A 15138-nucleotide genomic window follows, 5' to 3' on the forward strand; every position below is an offset into this window, starting at 1 on the left:
GGAGAACATTGGCCCACAAGGCCAAAAGCTTAGGGTCTGTAGAGAACTAGGAGGACCCCTGACGAATGCAGGTTTGGCTGCAGCCATCATGCAGTCACAAAAACACCCTTTTAAAGGGCCAGACAGAAGAGTTTGCTTTAAATGCGGGAAGCCAGGACACTTAAAAAGGGACTGTAGGTCATCAGAAAAGGAGAGAGCGCCCCCTATGCTTTGCTCACGCTGTGGTAAAGGTTATCATAGGGCAGAGCTCTGCCGCTCCGTTAGGGACGCCCATGGTAAGATCCTCCCACCATTAGGAAACCCACAGATTGATGATCCAAAAAACGGGATGGCGGGCCCTCGGTCCCAGGGCCCCCAAAAATATGGGAACAAGTTCGTCAGGGCAACGACCGAGGGACCCTCGGAGGCAGAACAAGAGTGGACTTGTGTGCCTCCACCGACTTCTTATTAATGCCTCAAATGGGGGTACAGCCCGTCCCTGTGCAGCTGCCTGAGCCCCTACCCCCTGGAAGCGTGGGCCTGCTTTTAGGACGTGGCTCGCCTATCCTACAGGGATTAATCGTCCACCCAGGTCTCGTTGATAGTCAGCACACTGCTGAGATACAAGCCCTGTGCTCTTGCCCTAGTGGAGTTTTTTCCATCAGTAAAGGAGACAGGATAGCTCAGTTACTGCTTCTCCCGGCAGACATCCACCAGAGGCCGGAGAATAGATTAATGGGGTCAACAGAACAGGATTCAGCCTACTTGGTTGTTAGCCTTCAAGATCGACCCAAACTGCCCCTTTGGGTCAATGGTAAATGCTTCGAAGGCATTTTGGACACCGGCGCGGACAAAAGTATTATCTCATCGCGCTGGTGGCCACAGTCCTGGCCAGTTACTGAGTCGTCTCATGCCCTACAGGGCTTGGGCTACAGTGCAAACCCCACCATTAGCTCCACCAGATTAACCTGGGAAACAGATGAAGGGCAGTCAGGATATTTTACACCATATGTCCTCCCCCTGCCGGTCAACTTATGGGGAAGAGACGTGATGCAGGGCATGGGATTGACCCTATCTAATGCATATTCATCTCAGGCCCAAGATATAATGATCAGAATGGGTCATAGGCCAGGAAGGGGCTTGGGTCGCTCCCAGCAGGGAATACGGGAGCCAATAAATCCTAAACCTAATATCAGCAAACAGGGCCTGGGTTTTTCCTAGGCGCCACTGGGGCAGCACAGCCTATACCATGGAAAACAGAGACCCTCAATCAGTTATCTACCACAGTGGCTACAGCCCTGGATCAACAGGCTACCATAGATACATCTATTAGAGGTAGAATAAAGAACAGGTGGATATCTTATGGCAGCTTGCCCAATTGGGCTGTAAATTGGAAAACTCCAGCCTTATGTGTGACCAATGTACCATATGAGAACTTTATAAAAGTGGCTAACTTGTCCCGAGAATTGTCTTTGTATCTTGCAGGAGAATTTTGATGATTTGCTGTCCTCCTTGAGATGGTCCATCATGACAATCAACTCCACGCGAGTGGACATAAGCTTGGCCAAAGAATTCCAGTCCTGGATCGTGTCCTTCATCCCCTACTTCAAAGAATGGGTGGGGGTGGAAGTGTTTTGGAACAGTCCTATGCTATGGAATAGTGTTCCTCCTCTGGATGGTCTGCTGACTCTAATCCCAAAGTCTTAGGGACAAAGTGGTTTTTGCACAGCGCTGGCTGCCCTAGAACAGGGGGCCTCTACTGATGTGTGGTTATCTATGTTAAAGCAGTAAGGTTTAAGCCAACCAGCTCCTGCACCCCTAGGACTGTGGTCCATTGCACAGGGTGGAGTGCTTGGCTTAGCTAGCCCTGAAGGTTGTCGAGCTTAAGAGCATCGCACAGAGAATGACCCTCTCTGAGAGATAAGTCGCTCTGCTTAAGGGTTTCCTGCCGTATATTCCCTTTCCCAGAAAATTGGCAGAGGGCAGGCCGGATAGGTTCCAGGTGTCATGAGCCTAGGGACAGATTCCGTGTAAGCCCATTTTAATGTTTTCATTTTGGGAAGTGCGACCTCTATCTTTACCTTCCTAGGGAGTTGCCTTTCTGCAAAGAAGTAAAATTAGGGGGAGATGTAGAAGGCCGTAACCACACTCTCCACCATAGATGACGCTGCACCGCCAGGTGAGCTAGAAAGCTCACACGTGTTGGTATTTTTCCACTACTCCCAAGGTTTCACCTGGGACTGGGAGCAGTTGACCAATCCAGGAATGACACGTCCAGAGCAGGGTCTGTTTCCTTTATAAGGGATGGGTTCCATCTTATCTGGGTCCCCGGCCATGTTGGCTTATGCTCTAGCTCCCAAGAGGATTAAAGCCATTCCTGCAGAAGGATCCTAGTGTTCCGCGTGGTTCTTGCTGGCGAGACGGTAGCGTGGGACAGGGGGGGGGGGTATAGGCAAAGCTTATCAAACTAGAAAGAGGACCATGAGACTAGGGAAAAGACTCTAAGAAAAGTGGCAGGGGTAATAGAATCTATGAGAAATGAAAAAAAGGGGAACTATGAGGAAAGAAGGGTGTGATGTGAGGTGAGGAGGATCAGCCTAAACAATTGTGAAAACACCATAAGGAAACCTCTTACTTAGTATGCTAATTTAAAAATATTTACGTAACAAATTTTCAAAAGAAATTATCCATGGAATGGATGGATAATATTGCACAAATACTACATATTATTATACAATTTTTTTCCAAGGAAGGAAAACTTCCAAGACAATGACATTGAGTTTTTAAGTAACTGACTGCATAAGCCTGTTAGCTGAGCATCTCTGTGTACGTAACATATTACAAGAGTAACGTGATGATTGCAAGGCGTTATCCCAGCCCTACTTCCTGGTTACGCAGGGTAAGAGTCAACTAAAAAATGATGTGATACATGCTCCTCCTCCTTGATTAGATTCCACTTGGTCTTTCATTAGAAGTTACTTCTCACTCAGAAAAAAATCTTCTCTAAATTTAAAAGTGCACGGCCACCCGTAGTCCATGCTAACTACAGACCCCTTCAATGCTGTGTTTTTCTCAAATGATTCACATGTAGTGATCTAAAAGTACTTGTTGAGTATTGTTTATCTATTATCACTAGAAAATGGGACATCTGGGATATTCAGTGTTTAAATCTAGCTAGTATATCATTGACCCACAATAATGAAAATTGTTTGGTATTGTCTTAGCTATGATTATTACTGCTGTGATGAAACACCAACTTGGGGGAGGAAAGGGTTTATTTGACTTTCCTCATTGTTCATCATCAAAGGACGTCAAGACAGGAATTCAAAACAGTGCAGGGACCTGGAGGTAGAAACTGGTGCAGAGGCCATGGAGGAGCGCTGCTTACTGGATGCTTATCATGGCTTGCTCAGCCTGCTTTCTTAAAGACCCCAGGACAACCAGTCCATGGGGGGCACTAAGCACAATGAGCTGTGCCCTCCCACATCATTTACTAATTAAGAAAATGCCTTACAATAAGATTTTTTTAAAATTTAAAATGACAGATCTTAAGGAGGCATTTTCTCAATTGAGTTTCCTTCCCTCCTTTCAGAGAGCTCTAGTTCATGTCAAGTTGACATAAAACTAGCCAGCACAGGTCTCAATCAATACTTATAAAGTTTTCAGTAATGCCTCTATCACTATTCACAACATTTCTGTTGCAGGCTGTTCCTCCAAACAACTGAAAATATATTTAATATTATCTCATCTACATAAACTTCTGCATTAAGTTGTTCAAATATGTTCTAAAGTCCTCTAGAGAGAGCAGGTCACTCTTTCCATATTTACTGATTTGATTTCCTTTGTGCTGGAATCAGCACTATTACCTTGTTAATACTTACACATTAACAAATTTGAAGCTAAAAAATTAGTGTGTTTTGTATCAGATAAAAGATATATGGACAGAATTTTTTATAACATCTTGCTCGTAGGGTTAATAAACACAGGGCAAATAATGTTTATCTAAGGATAAATGTTAGCCATATGTTCCATAAGAAGGTAAAATATTTGTTAAGACTTTAAGGCTAAGTATTAAATTGCAAGCCATCAATTCTTGACTGCCTTAACTGTAATTTCCTTTGGCCCAAGCAACAATCTTTTTTGTTGGTTTTTTTTTCAATACTTTGCAACAGGATTGGCTGAACTTACTTTGTAGACCAGTCTGACTTTGAAATCATAGAGATCAACCTGCATCTGCATCCCAATTGCCGGGCATACATCTCCATTGCCTGGCTTCATGCAACATTCTTAAACAAGAAAAACTTTTATACCAGAAACTCTAATTTATATTTACATACCAATGAGTGGATACTTCCCTTCTCATCAAATCTACTGTGATCTTCCTCTGATGTCACTTCTAAGTCTGGCTCTACTAATAAATATATTTAGTTAAACAAACTATTAATATATTGTATATAAAACAATAGTCTTTATAGCAATAGATGGAAGTATCTTAAAACTTGTGTTTATAAAAATTCCATTTTGAATTTTCCTAATTAGTTTGTATCCAGCTTTACAGTTAGCTGAATATACAGTTCTTAAAAGCATTGCTTCCAGTCACCACCAGTACTTGGGTCAACATGAGAGTTTGACAGACTCCAGATGTAAGAAGCATTTTTGAGATTCTTCCATACATTCAACCACTCAACAGAAATAAGCAAGCCCTCAGAAGTGAAACTTAAAATTATCACAGTAATGAACAGAATGCATACGAGTGAGCTCTTCTTTATTTCTACTCTGAACACTTAAATAATCCACTAATTATTTTCTAAACTAAAGTTCCAGCATTCTCCACACCTTTGTCTTTGCTACCCTGCTCCTTATATTTGATTATCTCTGTCCACTATTTTAACAGTTTTGTCTCATCTTTTAATAATTTTTTGCCATATAAAGTATTGAGTTCTGGCTCTTCCTACACAGACAAATCTTTTCTTGTGTCTGTCTGAGTATTTGTTGATTTTTTTCAATTTTATCTTTATCACTAGAGCTTCAAATTATTTATGTACATGTATAATTCCTTTTTATCTACCCAAGTAGGAACAATTAGTCATTCCAGTGTAAGCAGTCTATTTCATTTTACTCAATAATTGTTTACTGTATTTTTTCTAAACATAATACCAGCTTGATACTTAAAATATGAGGTTAGTCAGACACCAGTAAAGAAACTGTAAGAACATGAAAGGAAGAAACGTGAAAGAAGGATGTTTAGTAGGGAACGAGCTAAAAGCAGATTATTAGAAAAGATACCAACAGCAGTCTAGTAATTTTACAGGAAACACAAGAGTGGAGTTTGTGCTAATAATACAGGGTTGGACATAAGTCATGAAAGCCTTCTCTGGAATTTTAAGAAGGTTGGACCTTTTCGTTTCAAAATGTTAGCTTGACAAACTAGCAAGCTGGTTGGAGATTGAATGTGCACAGCATTGCATAAATGGAGGTAGATGTTTTATAAGAAGTTACTGGGGCAAGATAAACATTATCCAGACCATAACTGGTGGAATGTTTATAGGAATGTTTAGTTATAAATTTATCAGCATCTGGTACTGAACAATTTTGTTAAGTGAATAAATGTATAAGTAGGACTGTATCCTTGGAGAAGTAGACTTGTCATTTCAGAGAACTATAGAGGGAGTTAAGTTTAAGTTGTTTGTTTCTGGTGCACATCTTACTAGGGTGAGGGGACCAGGTTGGTGTTTTGTTTTGAATGAACTGATTCCTTAATCTACTAAAATCATCAAGCAATAACATCGCAGTGCAGTATAGGCTTCTGGATAAATGACGTGAATAGCATCTATGAAGCAACTGTAATGGGTATGTGATGCTGCATGCAAAGGCTGGTGCCACTACAGAGCAACTGGAGTCGAAAAGATACAGTCTTAGGTTCGGAGGAAAGGGAAGGCACAAGTGATGTCACATCACATTGTATAATTTATTGTGATAGACCTGATTCCATGAAATAATGAGATAATGGCATGAAATACAAATAGGCAATTTAAAACATAGAGATGTGCAACTAACTGTCCAATTATAAGAAAATGAACATTATTTATGGATGTAATTCATTATTGTGTTGCTTACAAGGGCTTTGAAATTGTGTCTTAAAGAGAGGCTCTTGTGTTTCAGATTGCTGGGTAAGTGAATCAACATGCAAATAGCAATTCACTCAGCAATATCACTACTATTTTACACTTGGAGAACAGCCTTGGGCTTTCACAATTACGCCCTAGAAGTCCCTAACAGTTATAGGTTTAAAATCAGGCAAACTTTAGGGGATAAAACATGAAAGAAGAAACTTCTGATTTAAAGAATACACTTCCTACACAATTTCTTAGCCCTGACAATGCCTTTATTTTCAATTATTTACACCAACAATGACCTCAGAAGTATTTAGCTCAATACAGTAGTTAAATTTATGAAGATTTTTTATTCTTCTCTCATACAATACATCCTGACTACAGTTCCCCTCCCTCCAACTCCTCCCACTTCCCCACCTAGTTCTCCTCTCCCCAAGATCTAATCTTCCATTCCCGGTCAGAAAACAGCAGTCCTCCCGGGATATCAACCAAACACAACACAACAAGTTACAATCAGACTAGGCACAAACCCACCTGGAAGGGAGTGAGAAACTTCTGAGCACTTGGAAAATCTTAAAATGTTTCCTTCTATCTAGGATAATTATGGCATAGTTTACCTGATTTGAAGGCTGGCGTGTCCTTTGTTGTCCATGCTTCTTTGAAATCATCATTTTTGATTTCAATAGGAGTCTAAATGGGTTTTGAAACAGGACACTTAATAAATATTGCATACGTCACCCAGTGTTGATGCTCATCATCCAAGATAAAGTACAATCGTGATTACCGTCATTTGAGAAAGCTCCTTGTCAGACTCTAAAATGCAGAATGGCCATCAGTCAATGATAATGTTATCAAACTGAGTCCTCATGTTTTCCTTTAATGATGATTACTGCGTTGGGGGGGGGGGGAATGGAACACTTTTGGATTGTTTTCTTGTTTTCTGATTGAGGCAGCTATGTTAAAGAAATACAATGAATAAAAACAAGAGAAGAGCTTTCAACAAATATTTTCAACAGAGATTGTGAGTCTACTGACTGTGCCAGAAGCAGAATTGGCCCCCATGCCAATGTGGTGAGCGCACTGATTGATGTAGAGAAAATGGATCTCTAACCAGAGGAGCAAAGCATAACTCTGTGGATAGTGGACTGCCAAAGGTGTGGGTAGAGTGGGACATCATCTATGTCACTAAAATACTGTCAACAGTTTGGATCGTTAAGGGTGGTATTTGTTACCTTCTTCAATCCACACCATAAATTATGAAGAACACACTAGTGTTATTTTCCAAGAAAGTTCTCTGAACTAATCATCTTTGATGATGTTCTTCTAAAAAATAAAACTTACAATATTCTCCTTTTCCTACACTCATGTTGTTGACTGGCATGGCTCAATTTTTATATTTAGTTTAGATATCTTTGTGTGTGTGTGTGTGTGTGTGTGTGTGTGTGTGTGTGTGTTTTCAAGACAGGATTTCTCTGTGTAGCCTTGACTGTCCTGGAACTCACTCTGAAGACCAGGTTGGCCTCAGACCTACAGAGATCTGCTTGCCTCTGTCTCTCAAGAGCTGGGATTAGAGACATGCACCGCCACCACCTGATCCTAATTTACATATCCTACTGCTTCTCAATAATAAGAGAAGTTATGTGAACCACATGTACAGCATAATGTGCAAGACATCAGTAGTGAAATGTGATTATCCAACAAAAATGTAAATTGACTTTTCAGGTAAATATAGGATAGTAGAAGCCTGTTACATGTGAAATCAATGTAGTATGTATTAAACAAGTATAGGGACATTGTAGTCCACTTCTTAGACATATTTAAATACTGGAAGCTTAGTTTATGTTTTTATAGCATTTATAATGCCATTCCATGATTTATCTAAACTATTCTCATAACTTGCCCTCTCTGCTGTATATAAAGCCTCATTTCCCATTACTCACTCCCTGCAATAACTACTGTGATTGTTCTGCATTCTCCTTCCATCCTTTCCTTAATCTCAGAATTTCTTGGGTGTTAGAAAACCCGTAACTCATAGTCCAGAACTTTCAGTAACACATTAAACATGTTGCTAGAACTTGAAGTCATTCAACTTGTTATTTAAATTTCTTATTTCTTACAAAACACTTACAATACTTTTAGTATTATGTGGCAGTCATCCGCTTTGAATAAATAAGTCATCACATGGTTTTCAAAATAAAATTCTATTCTTACCTTTCATTTGTTCATTTATATTAATTTTTCCCATTTCGTATCCTGTGCCAGATAAACAGCCAACATTCTTCTGTGGAAGATGCTCTACGATACTCTGTTAAAATAAATGTGGATACATTACATAAATGTCTCGTAGCTGCCTGCTGAGAAACTCGTAGCTGCCAACTTCAAAAGCAAGCTAGAAAATGAAAGCAAGTTGTACAGGCAGTAAAGCCCTTGATGGGGATGTTGTATATGTTCTTTATATCAATTTAATTCCTTTCTGTCATATGGTTGATAAGCATGTAAACTGATCATGGAAAGTCAGAGGAAGCAAATGTGTGTATACAATAATGGCTTATCTGTCCATTTTAATAAGAATTAACTTCTAAATACCTAACTCTACCTTGCATTCCCAAAAAAGAAGAATTCTCAAAAGTACATATTTAGACAAATTTTATTGAAAAATAAAACCACTTGTATAGTATAATATTTAACGTTTAGAATACCTCTCCAATGACAGGACTTGTCTTAGAGGCAGAAGAAGATATTTTTCCATAAAAAGAATTTCTAGCTTGTCATATTGGGTATAAAGAAAACACTGAAGAAATTGTTTAGTATGGGTAAATAATCCTTAAATTATATAAGTTTTGTATAAAATGGTTACTGTTAGAAAAATGCTTACAATGAGGGATAAGTTAGAAAATTTCTAATTATGTAGTATTTAAACAATAGCATGAAAATATAATATGTAATATGCAACTCTTTAATAATGAAGAAATTCCAAAAAGAATAGTAAGCCTTAGTTAGAACAGGATTATAAGACTGTGTGTGTATGTCCATTTACATGTATGTACATATACATAAATATGTCAACAAAAATTAAAGAAGAATAAATATGAGAGGAAGTATGGTGCACAGAAGGTGCTGGATGGGCTTGAAGGAGAGATGAAAATGTTATGAATGTTATAAACTCATGTAAGAAGTTCTAAAACATTTTGAAATTTAAATTTTAAAAGGAACCTTTCTTTACTTGCAGATGATGTGGTTTTATGCCTAAAAGAACCCAAAGACTACAAAAAAAACTCCTACAGCTGATAAATACACTTTGCAAATTAAAATACATAAAAATCAAGTCTTCTGATATATGACAAACTGAGAAAAGTTAAAATTATATAAATTTGAAACAGAGCAAGAAGAGAATATATGGGAGGGATTGAAGGAAGTAAAAGGAAGGGGGAATTATGAATTATAGTTTCCAAATATAAAAACTTAATCAAGAACCAGCAATGGCCACAGGAGAAAGCCTGAGCCAACCACCTTAGCCGGAGCAGGCCTGAGGTAGCAACCTCCACAGGAACAGGTACAAGGTAGCAACTGCGAAGGGAACAGGCCTGAGCCAGAGACCTCTGCAGGACCAGGCATGAGTCAGGAACTCCGAGGGAACAGGCCCAAACTAGAGATCTCTGGAGAACTGGGCCCAAACCAGGGACCTCCTTCGTGGAAGCAGGCCCAAGTCAGGGACATCTGTGGGAACAGGCCAGAGCCAGTGACCTCAGCCAGAGCAGGCCCTAGGCAATGACCTCCACAGGAGCAGGTACAAGGGAGCCACTGCTGAGGGAGAATGCCTGAGCCAGAGACCTCTATTGGACCGGCAGAGACCTCTACAGGATTGGCACAAATTGATGACCTCCAAGGGAGCAGACCCAAGCCAGCAACCTCCACCAGAGCAGGTCCAAGGCAGCAACCTCAGCAGGAGCAGTCCCAAACAAGCAACCTCCATGGGAGCAGGGCTGAACAATCCCTGGGTTTGCAGAGTGACCCCCAGGAGTACTGAGTGACCTTTGGGAACACTGAGTGACCTACAGGGTGACTGGAATTGTGACCCTGACTGCACCACGAGGAGTAACTATTTGAGTCTTGGATCCACTGGCATCTGGAAGATTGATCATGAGAGACACAGCCCAACTATACCAATCAGAAGAAAAGATGGTCAGACAAAGTAAGAGCACACTCAACACCACAGAGAGCAACACAAAACCAACAAAAACTAGTGGCCTTACAACATCAAGACTTGAACAACTAAATATAGATGAAGCAGAAGAAAATGAGCTGAAAAAATAACTTTAGGAGAATGTTTAAGGCCCTTAAAGAGGAAATGAAAAATTCCCTCAAAGAAATGGAGGAAAAAAACAAACAAAAAATTGGAAGACATCAACAAATCCCTTAAAGAAAACCAAGAAAAAGAAATCCAACAGATGAAAGAAATGATTCAAGACTTAAAAACCAAAATAAAGGCAGCAAAGAAAAAACAAATCAAGGGAATTATAGAAATGGAAATTATGAGAAAATGATCAGAAACCATAAATGCAAGCATAAACCGCCGAAAACAAGAGATGGAAGAGAGAATCTCAAACCCTGAAGATACAATAGAGGAAATTTACTCATCGGTCAAAGAAAACATTAAATCTAACAAAAGCTTATCACAAAATATTCATGAAATAAGGGACACCATGAAAAAAAGCAAACCTAAGAATAATGGGGATAGAAGAAGGAGGAGGAGAAGGAGGAGGAGGAGGAGGAGGAGGAGGAGGAGGAGGAGGAGGAGAAGCAGAAGCAGAAGCAGAAGAAGGGGAGGAGGAGGTTCAACTCAAGGCACAGAAACTATATTTAACAAAATCATAGAAGAAAACTTTCCCAACCTAAAGAAAGATATGCCTATGAAGATACAAGAAACTTACAGAACACCAAATAGACTGGATCAAAAAAAAATCCCCTCACCACATATTAATCAAAACGCCAAACATATAGAATAAAGAAAGAATATCAAGAGCTGCAAAGCAAAATGGTCAAGTAACATACCAGTATGGCAATTTCTCAGAAAATTAGGAAAAAACCTTCCTCAAGACCCAGCAATACCACTTTTGGGTATATACCCACAGGATGTTCAATAATACCACAAGGATATGTACTCAGCTATGTTCATAGAAGCATTGTTTACCATAGCCAGAACCTGGAAATGACCTAAATGCCCCTTGATGGAAGAATGGATAAGGAAAACATGGTGTGTTTATACAGTGGAGTACTACACAACAGAAAAAATGACATATTGAAATTTGCGAGCAAATGGATGGATCTAGAGAACATCATTTTGAGTTAGGTAACCTATATCCAGAAAGGCAAATATCATACGTACTCACTCATAAGTGACTTTTAGACATAAATCAAAAAAAGCAGCCTACAATTCACAACCCAGAGAATCTAGACAACAAAGAGGACCCTACGAGAGAAATACATGAACCTAATGTACCTGGGAAGTAGAAAAAGACAAGATCTCCTGAGTAAATTGGGAGCATGGATACCATGAGAGAGAGAGTAGGAGAGGAGGGGAAAAAAAGGGAGGGGAACAGAGAAAAATATATAGCTCAATAAAAACAATTTTAAAATCTATGGGGAAAAAATTAAGTTACCACTAAGTGTCTCCATAATTCCTAAGTAATTTTATAAATCATTTTAGTTCCCACTAAAGTCAACTGTTGGTCCATAAAAAAATTAATCAAGAAAATGATGCCATTCATAACAGCATATATGTATACATACATATATATGTGTGTGTTTGTGTGTGTGAATCAATTTAACTGACTAAATAAAGGATTTGTACAATGAGAATTTCAAATTATTGAAAATAAATTGAAGATACCAAAAGGTGAAAAGACCTTCCATGCTCATGGATTGGCAGGACTAATGTGAAAATGGCTGTCTTACCAAAAGCAATCTATAGACTGAACGCAAGCACTGTCTATATTTCAGCACAATTATTCAAAAAAAGTGAAAAGTAATCTTAATTTCACTTGGAAATATAAAAGACACAGGATAACCAACAATCTTAAACAACAAATAACAGGAGGTAGTACCATCCAAGATTTTAAGTTCTACCTCAAAACTATAATAAAAACAGCATTGTAGTGAAATAAAAACTGACTTATTCACCAAAGGAGTAGAACTGAGGACCAACACGCAAGCCCATGCTCCAACAAGCACATGATTTTTAACAAAGAGCTCAACAATACTATTGGAGAAAAGGCGGCATTCTCAGCAAAGGCTGTTGGTCAAACTGAATACATGTAGAAGAATAAAACTCAACCCTTATCTCTCATCTTGCACAAAACTCAACCCCAAATGGCTCACAAACTTCCAAATAAAACCTAATATCCTGAAAAAGGTCATATGGAAGCCTACTAGTGTAGAAACTTCTGAATGTATGAATAGATACAATTACTGATAAGTATATAGTCATTGTAAAAGGATGATAGATAGATAGATAGATAGATAGATAGATAGATAGATAGATAGATAGATAGATAGATAGATAGATAGACAGACAGACAGACAGTTCTCTTTGGGCCACCAGCTCACAAATAATGACAGAGACTTACTGTTAGTGATGAAAACTTGTCCTTAGCATAGTCTTGTTTTTAACTAGTTCTTATAACTTAAATTAACCCATTTCTACTCACCTGCATTCCATCGCATACCACCATCCTACTTCCTCTGTGTCTCCTCGCTTCTCTTGTACACCTAGATCCCTCCTCCTCCTTTCTCTCTCTGCCTAGAAGCCTCACCTATACCTCCTGCCTAGCTATTGGACATTCAGCTTTTTATTACACCAATCCCAACAGTACACCTTTATGCAGTGTATAAATATGTCTACACGTAGACAGGCAGATAGATGATATAAGCCTGTAGCGAGGCAACAATACCCCTACTAGACTCCAGAGACTAACTAATAAAAACCCTGTGCCAGGAATTGGACATTTCTGATGTAGTTGTTGATCAGTGAGACCACATAGATGCCAAACAATACAGGCATGCTCTTGATTACCTTCCAGAACTTGGGAGTGAGACCCTAGTACTGCAGACACCATATACTTGAGTGATAGAACATAAAGAAATCAAAGTAGTACTGAGCCAGAAGCTTGATCCATGCTAGTTAGTTTTCATTGCTCTGGAAGGTGCTATGCATGCTAGTGGAGAAAAGAGTATCATCAATTACCCAACTGTGAAACCTACACGCTACAATAATAGCTGCCAGGAAATATGTGTCCACTGATAAAATCATGGCACAAACATTATAAGAGTAACCAACCACTTTCTGCTTGAATCTAAGTCCTGCTCCACAACATTAAAACCATATCCTGGAACTATTATCAGGTGAAGAACACATGGCTAGACTACCCACAGGTCCCAGAAAGAGTCTACTCTTACTATGGGGCTAAATGAACACAGTAATCAAACTGACTACTTTGGAGGGGAGGTTGAGACGGGGTCTTTCTGTAGCTTTGGAGCCTGTCCTGGAATTCATTCTATAGACCAGGCTGGCCTCAAACTCACTGAGATCCGCCTGTCTCTGCCTCCTGAGTGCTGAGGTTAAAGGCATGTGCCACCACCGCCCTACTCAAACTGATTTCTAATGACTTATTGATACACTTATAGATCAATGCATCTCTAAATCCTTATCCAAGAAGCTTCTATTTCTGGTAAATGGTGATTAACCCAGAGATTCACAACTAACTAAATTCCAGAGACTGCAGAATACTCATCCCTAGAATATATGTGTGTGTGTGTGTGTGTGTGTGTGTGTGTGTGTGTGTGTGTGTGTGTGTGTATGTGTGTATGTATGTATACCACACCCCTCCTTCCAACGCTCAAGGATCATTGCAGAAGTGGTAGCTGATACAAGAAAACAGTGTCTTCTGGGCACTATGGGGACAGTTGTATGGACAGTTGTATTTATGAACTCCGGCACCCACAAGGCTGTGCAAGCCTAAGCCAAACCAAACTCCAGCACAGAGGGGGAAATTGGACCCAGAATTCCACCCCTAGACATGGAGGTATAAGCAGTTGTTAGATTCTTGGAGAGGAGGGTTTGTTCTCTCAAAGTATAGCTCCTGGAAAGTCTACCACAACCCAAAGGATAACCATACAGCCAAGAATATTTGGGTAGCACACTGTGCTTGATGGGTATGTTTTAAGGAATAACTACAGAATACAGTAAACAGTTGTGAAAGCTCAGAGAAAGATGATTTCTTGGAGGTCTAGAGAATGTGTAGAGAAAGTGCGCTTGGGGTGGGAGTGAGAGATGCCTATGTACTTCTCATGCATTAATTGAAGATGCATTCATTCCTAAGTCCTGGAGGTAAGTATCATATCGTACAGTTATTAAGAGAATTTGAGAATAGATGAGTCAAAATAATGAAACTTTTTTGCTCTTCTGTAGATGCTGACAGCTGAGAGGTTATCAGACTTATTTGTTTGGCCTGGGAAGGAGAGTCTACAGTCCTTTTTGCTAGCTCCCTACAAGTTATGCGCATGTGGAAGCTGCAAGTGCATTTTCTTCAAGGAAAAAAGTTCCAAAGAACATGGCCGACTCCAATCTGAATTCATAAAAAAACATTAATGTGTGGTGTTCTAAGTTTAACACAGCTTAAAGCTCTTGCATGTTCCCCAATGACCTCAGTGCGCATGTGCCTGCAAATGGATGGTGGTTTATTCATGACTGAAAATTCCATTTTTACAGAGGCGTAAATATGAGATGCTTTATAGTCGTCTATTTGTGTCTACACAATGTCTCCAAGTTGTTTGTGAACCCAGCTTTCGGTTCCTCTTCTTTCTCCACTGGATGTAATAAATGCATGGTTAAAGGGGGTGGGGCTGTGCAAGACGATGTGGGTAGGGAATCAGGCTGGCTCTGGAAGGAGTTGGTGGAATGTGATCAAGACACACTGTGTAAAATCTCAAACGACAAATTTTTTCAAGTTTAGCTATAAATTATTATGGAGTATAAGAATATTTCAAA

The 15138-nt window shown here is 39.5% G+C and overlaps 1 protein-coding gene across 10 annotated transcripts in view; it reads right to left on the reverse strand.

Moving 5' to 3' along the window:
• The window catches only part of LOC125414285 (uncharacterized), a 155921-nt gene that overhangs the window by 121278 nt on the left and 19505 nt on the right, over window positions 1-15138 (reverse strand). For 7 of the 10 annotated variants that reach the window (XM_085680768.2, XM_085680770.2, XM_085680764.2 and 4 more), the window contains exons 13-16: window positions 8304-8397; window positions 6877-6905; window positions 6710-6782; window positions 4317-4390 (exon numbers count right to left, since the gene is read on the reverse strand). In XM_085680768.2, the coding sequence (XP_085536894.2) occupies window positions 4317-4390; window positions 6710-6782; window positions 6877-6905; window positions 8304-8397 (270 nt within the window). The remainder of the gene's footprint in view (window positions 1-4316; window positions 4391-6709; window positions 6783-6876; window positions 6906-8303; window positions 8398-15138) is intronic. The other 3 variants (XM_087900803.1, XM_085680766.2, XM_087900802.1) reach the window with 3 other exon arrangements.

The sequence above is a fragment of the Myodes glareolus genome, chromosome 23 (assembly GCF_982192425.1).
Source record: "Myodes glareolus chromosome 23, mMyoGla1.1, whole genome shotgun sequence".
In the NCBI taxonomy this organism is placed as follows: domain Eukaryota; kingdom Metazoa; phylum Chordata; class Mammalia; order Rodentia; family Cricetidae; genus Myodes; species Myodes glareolus.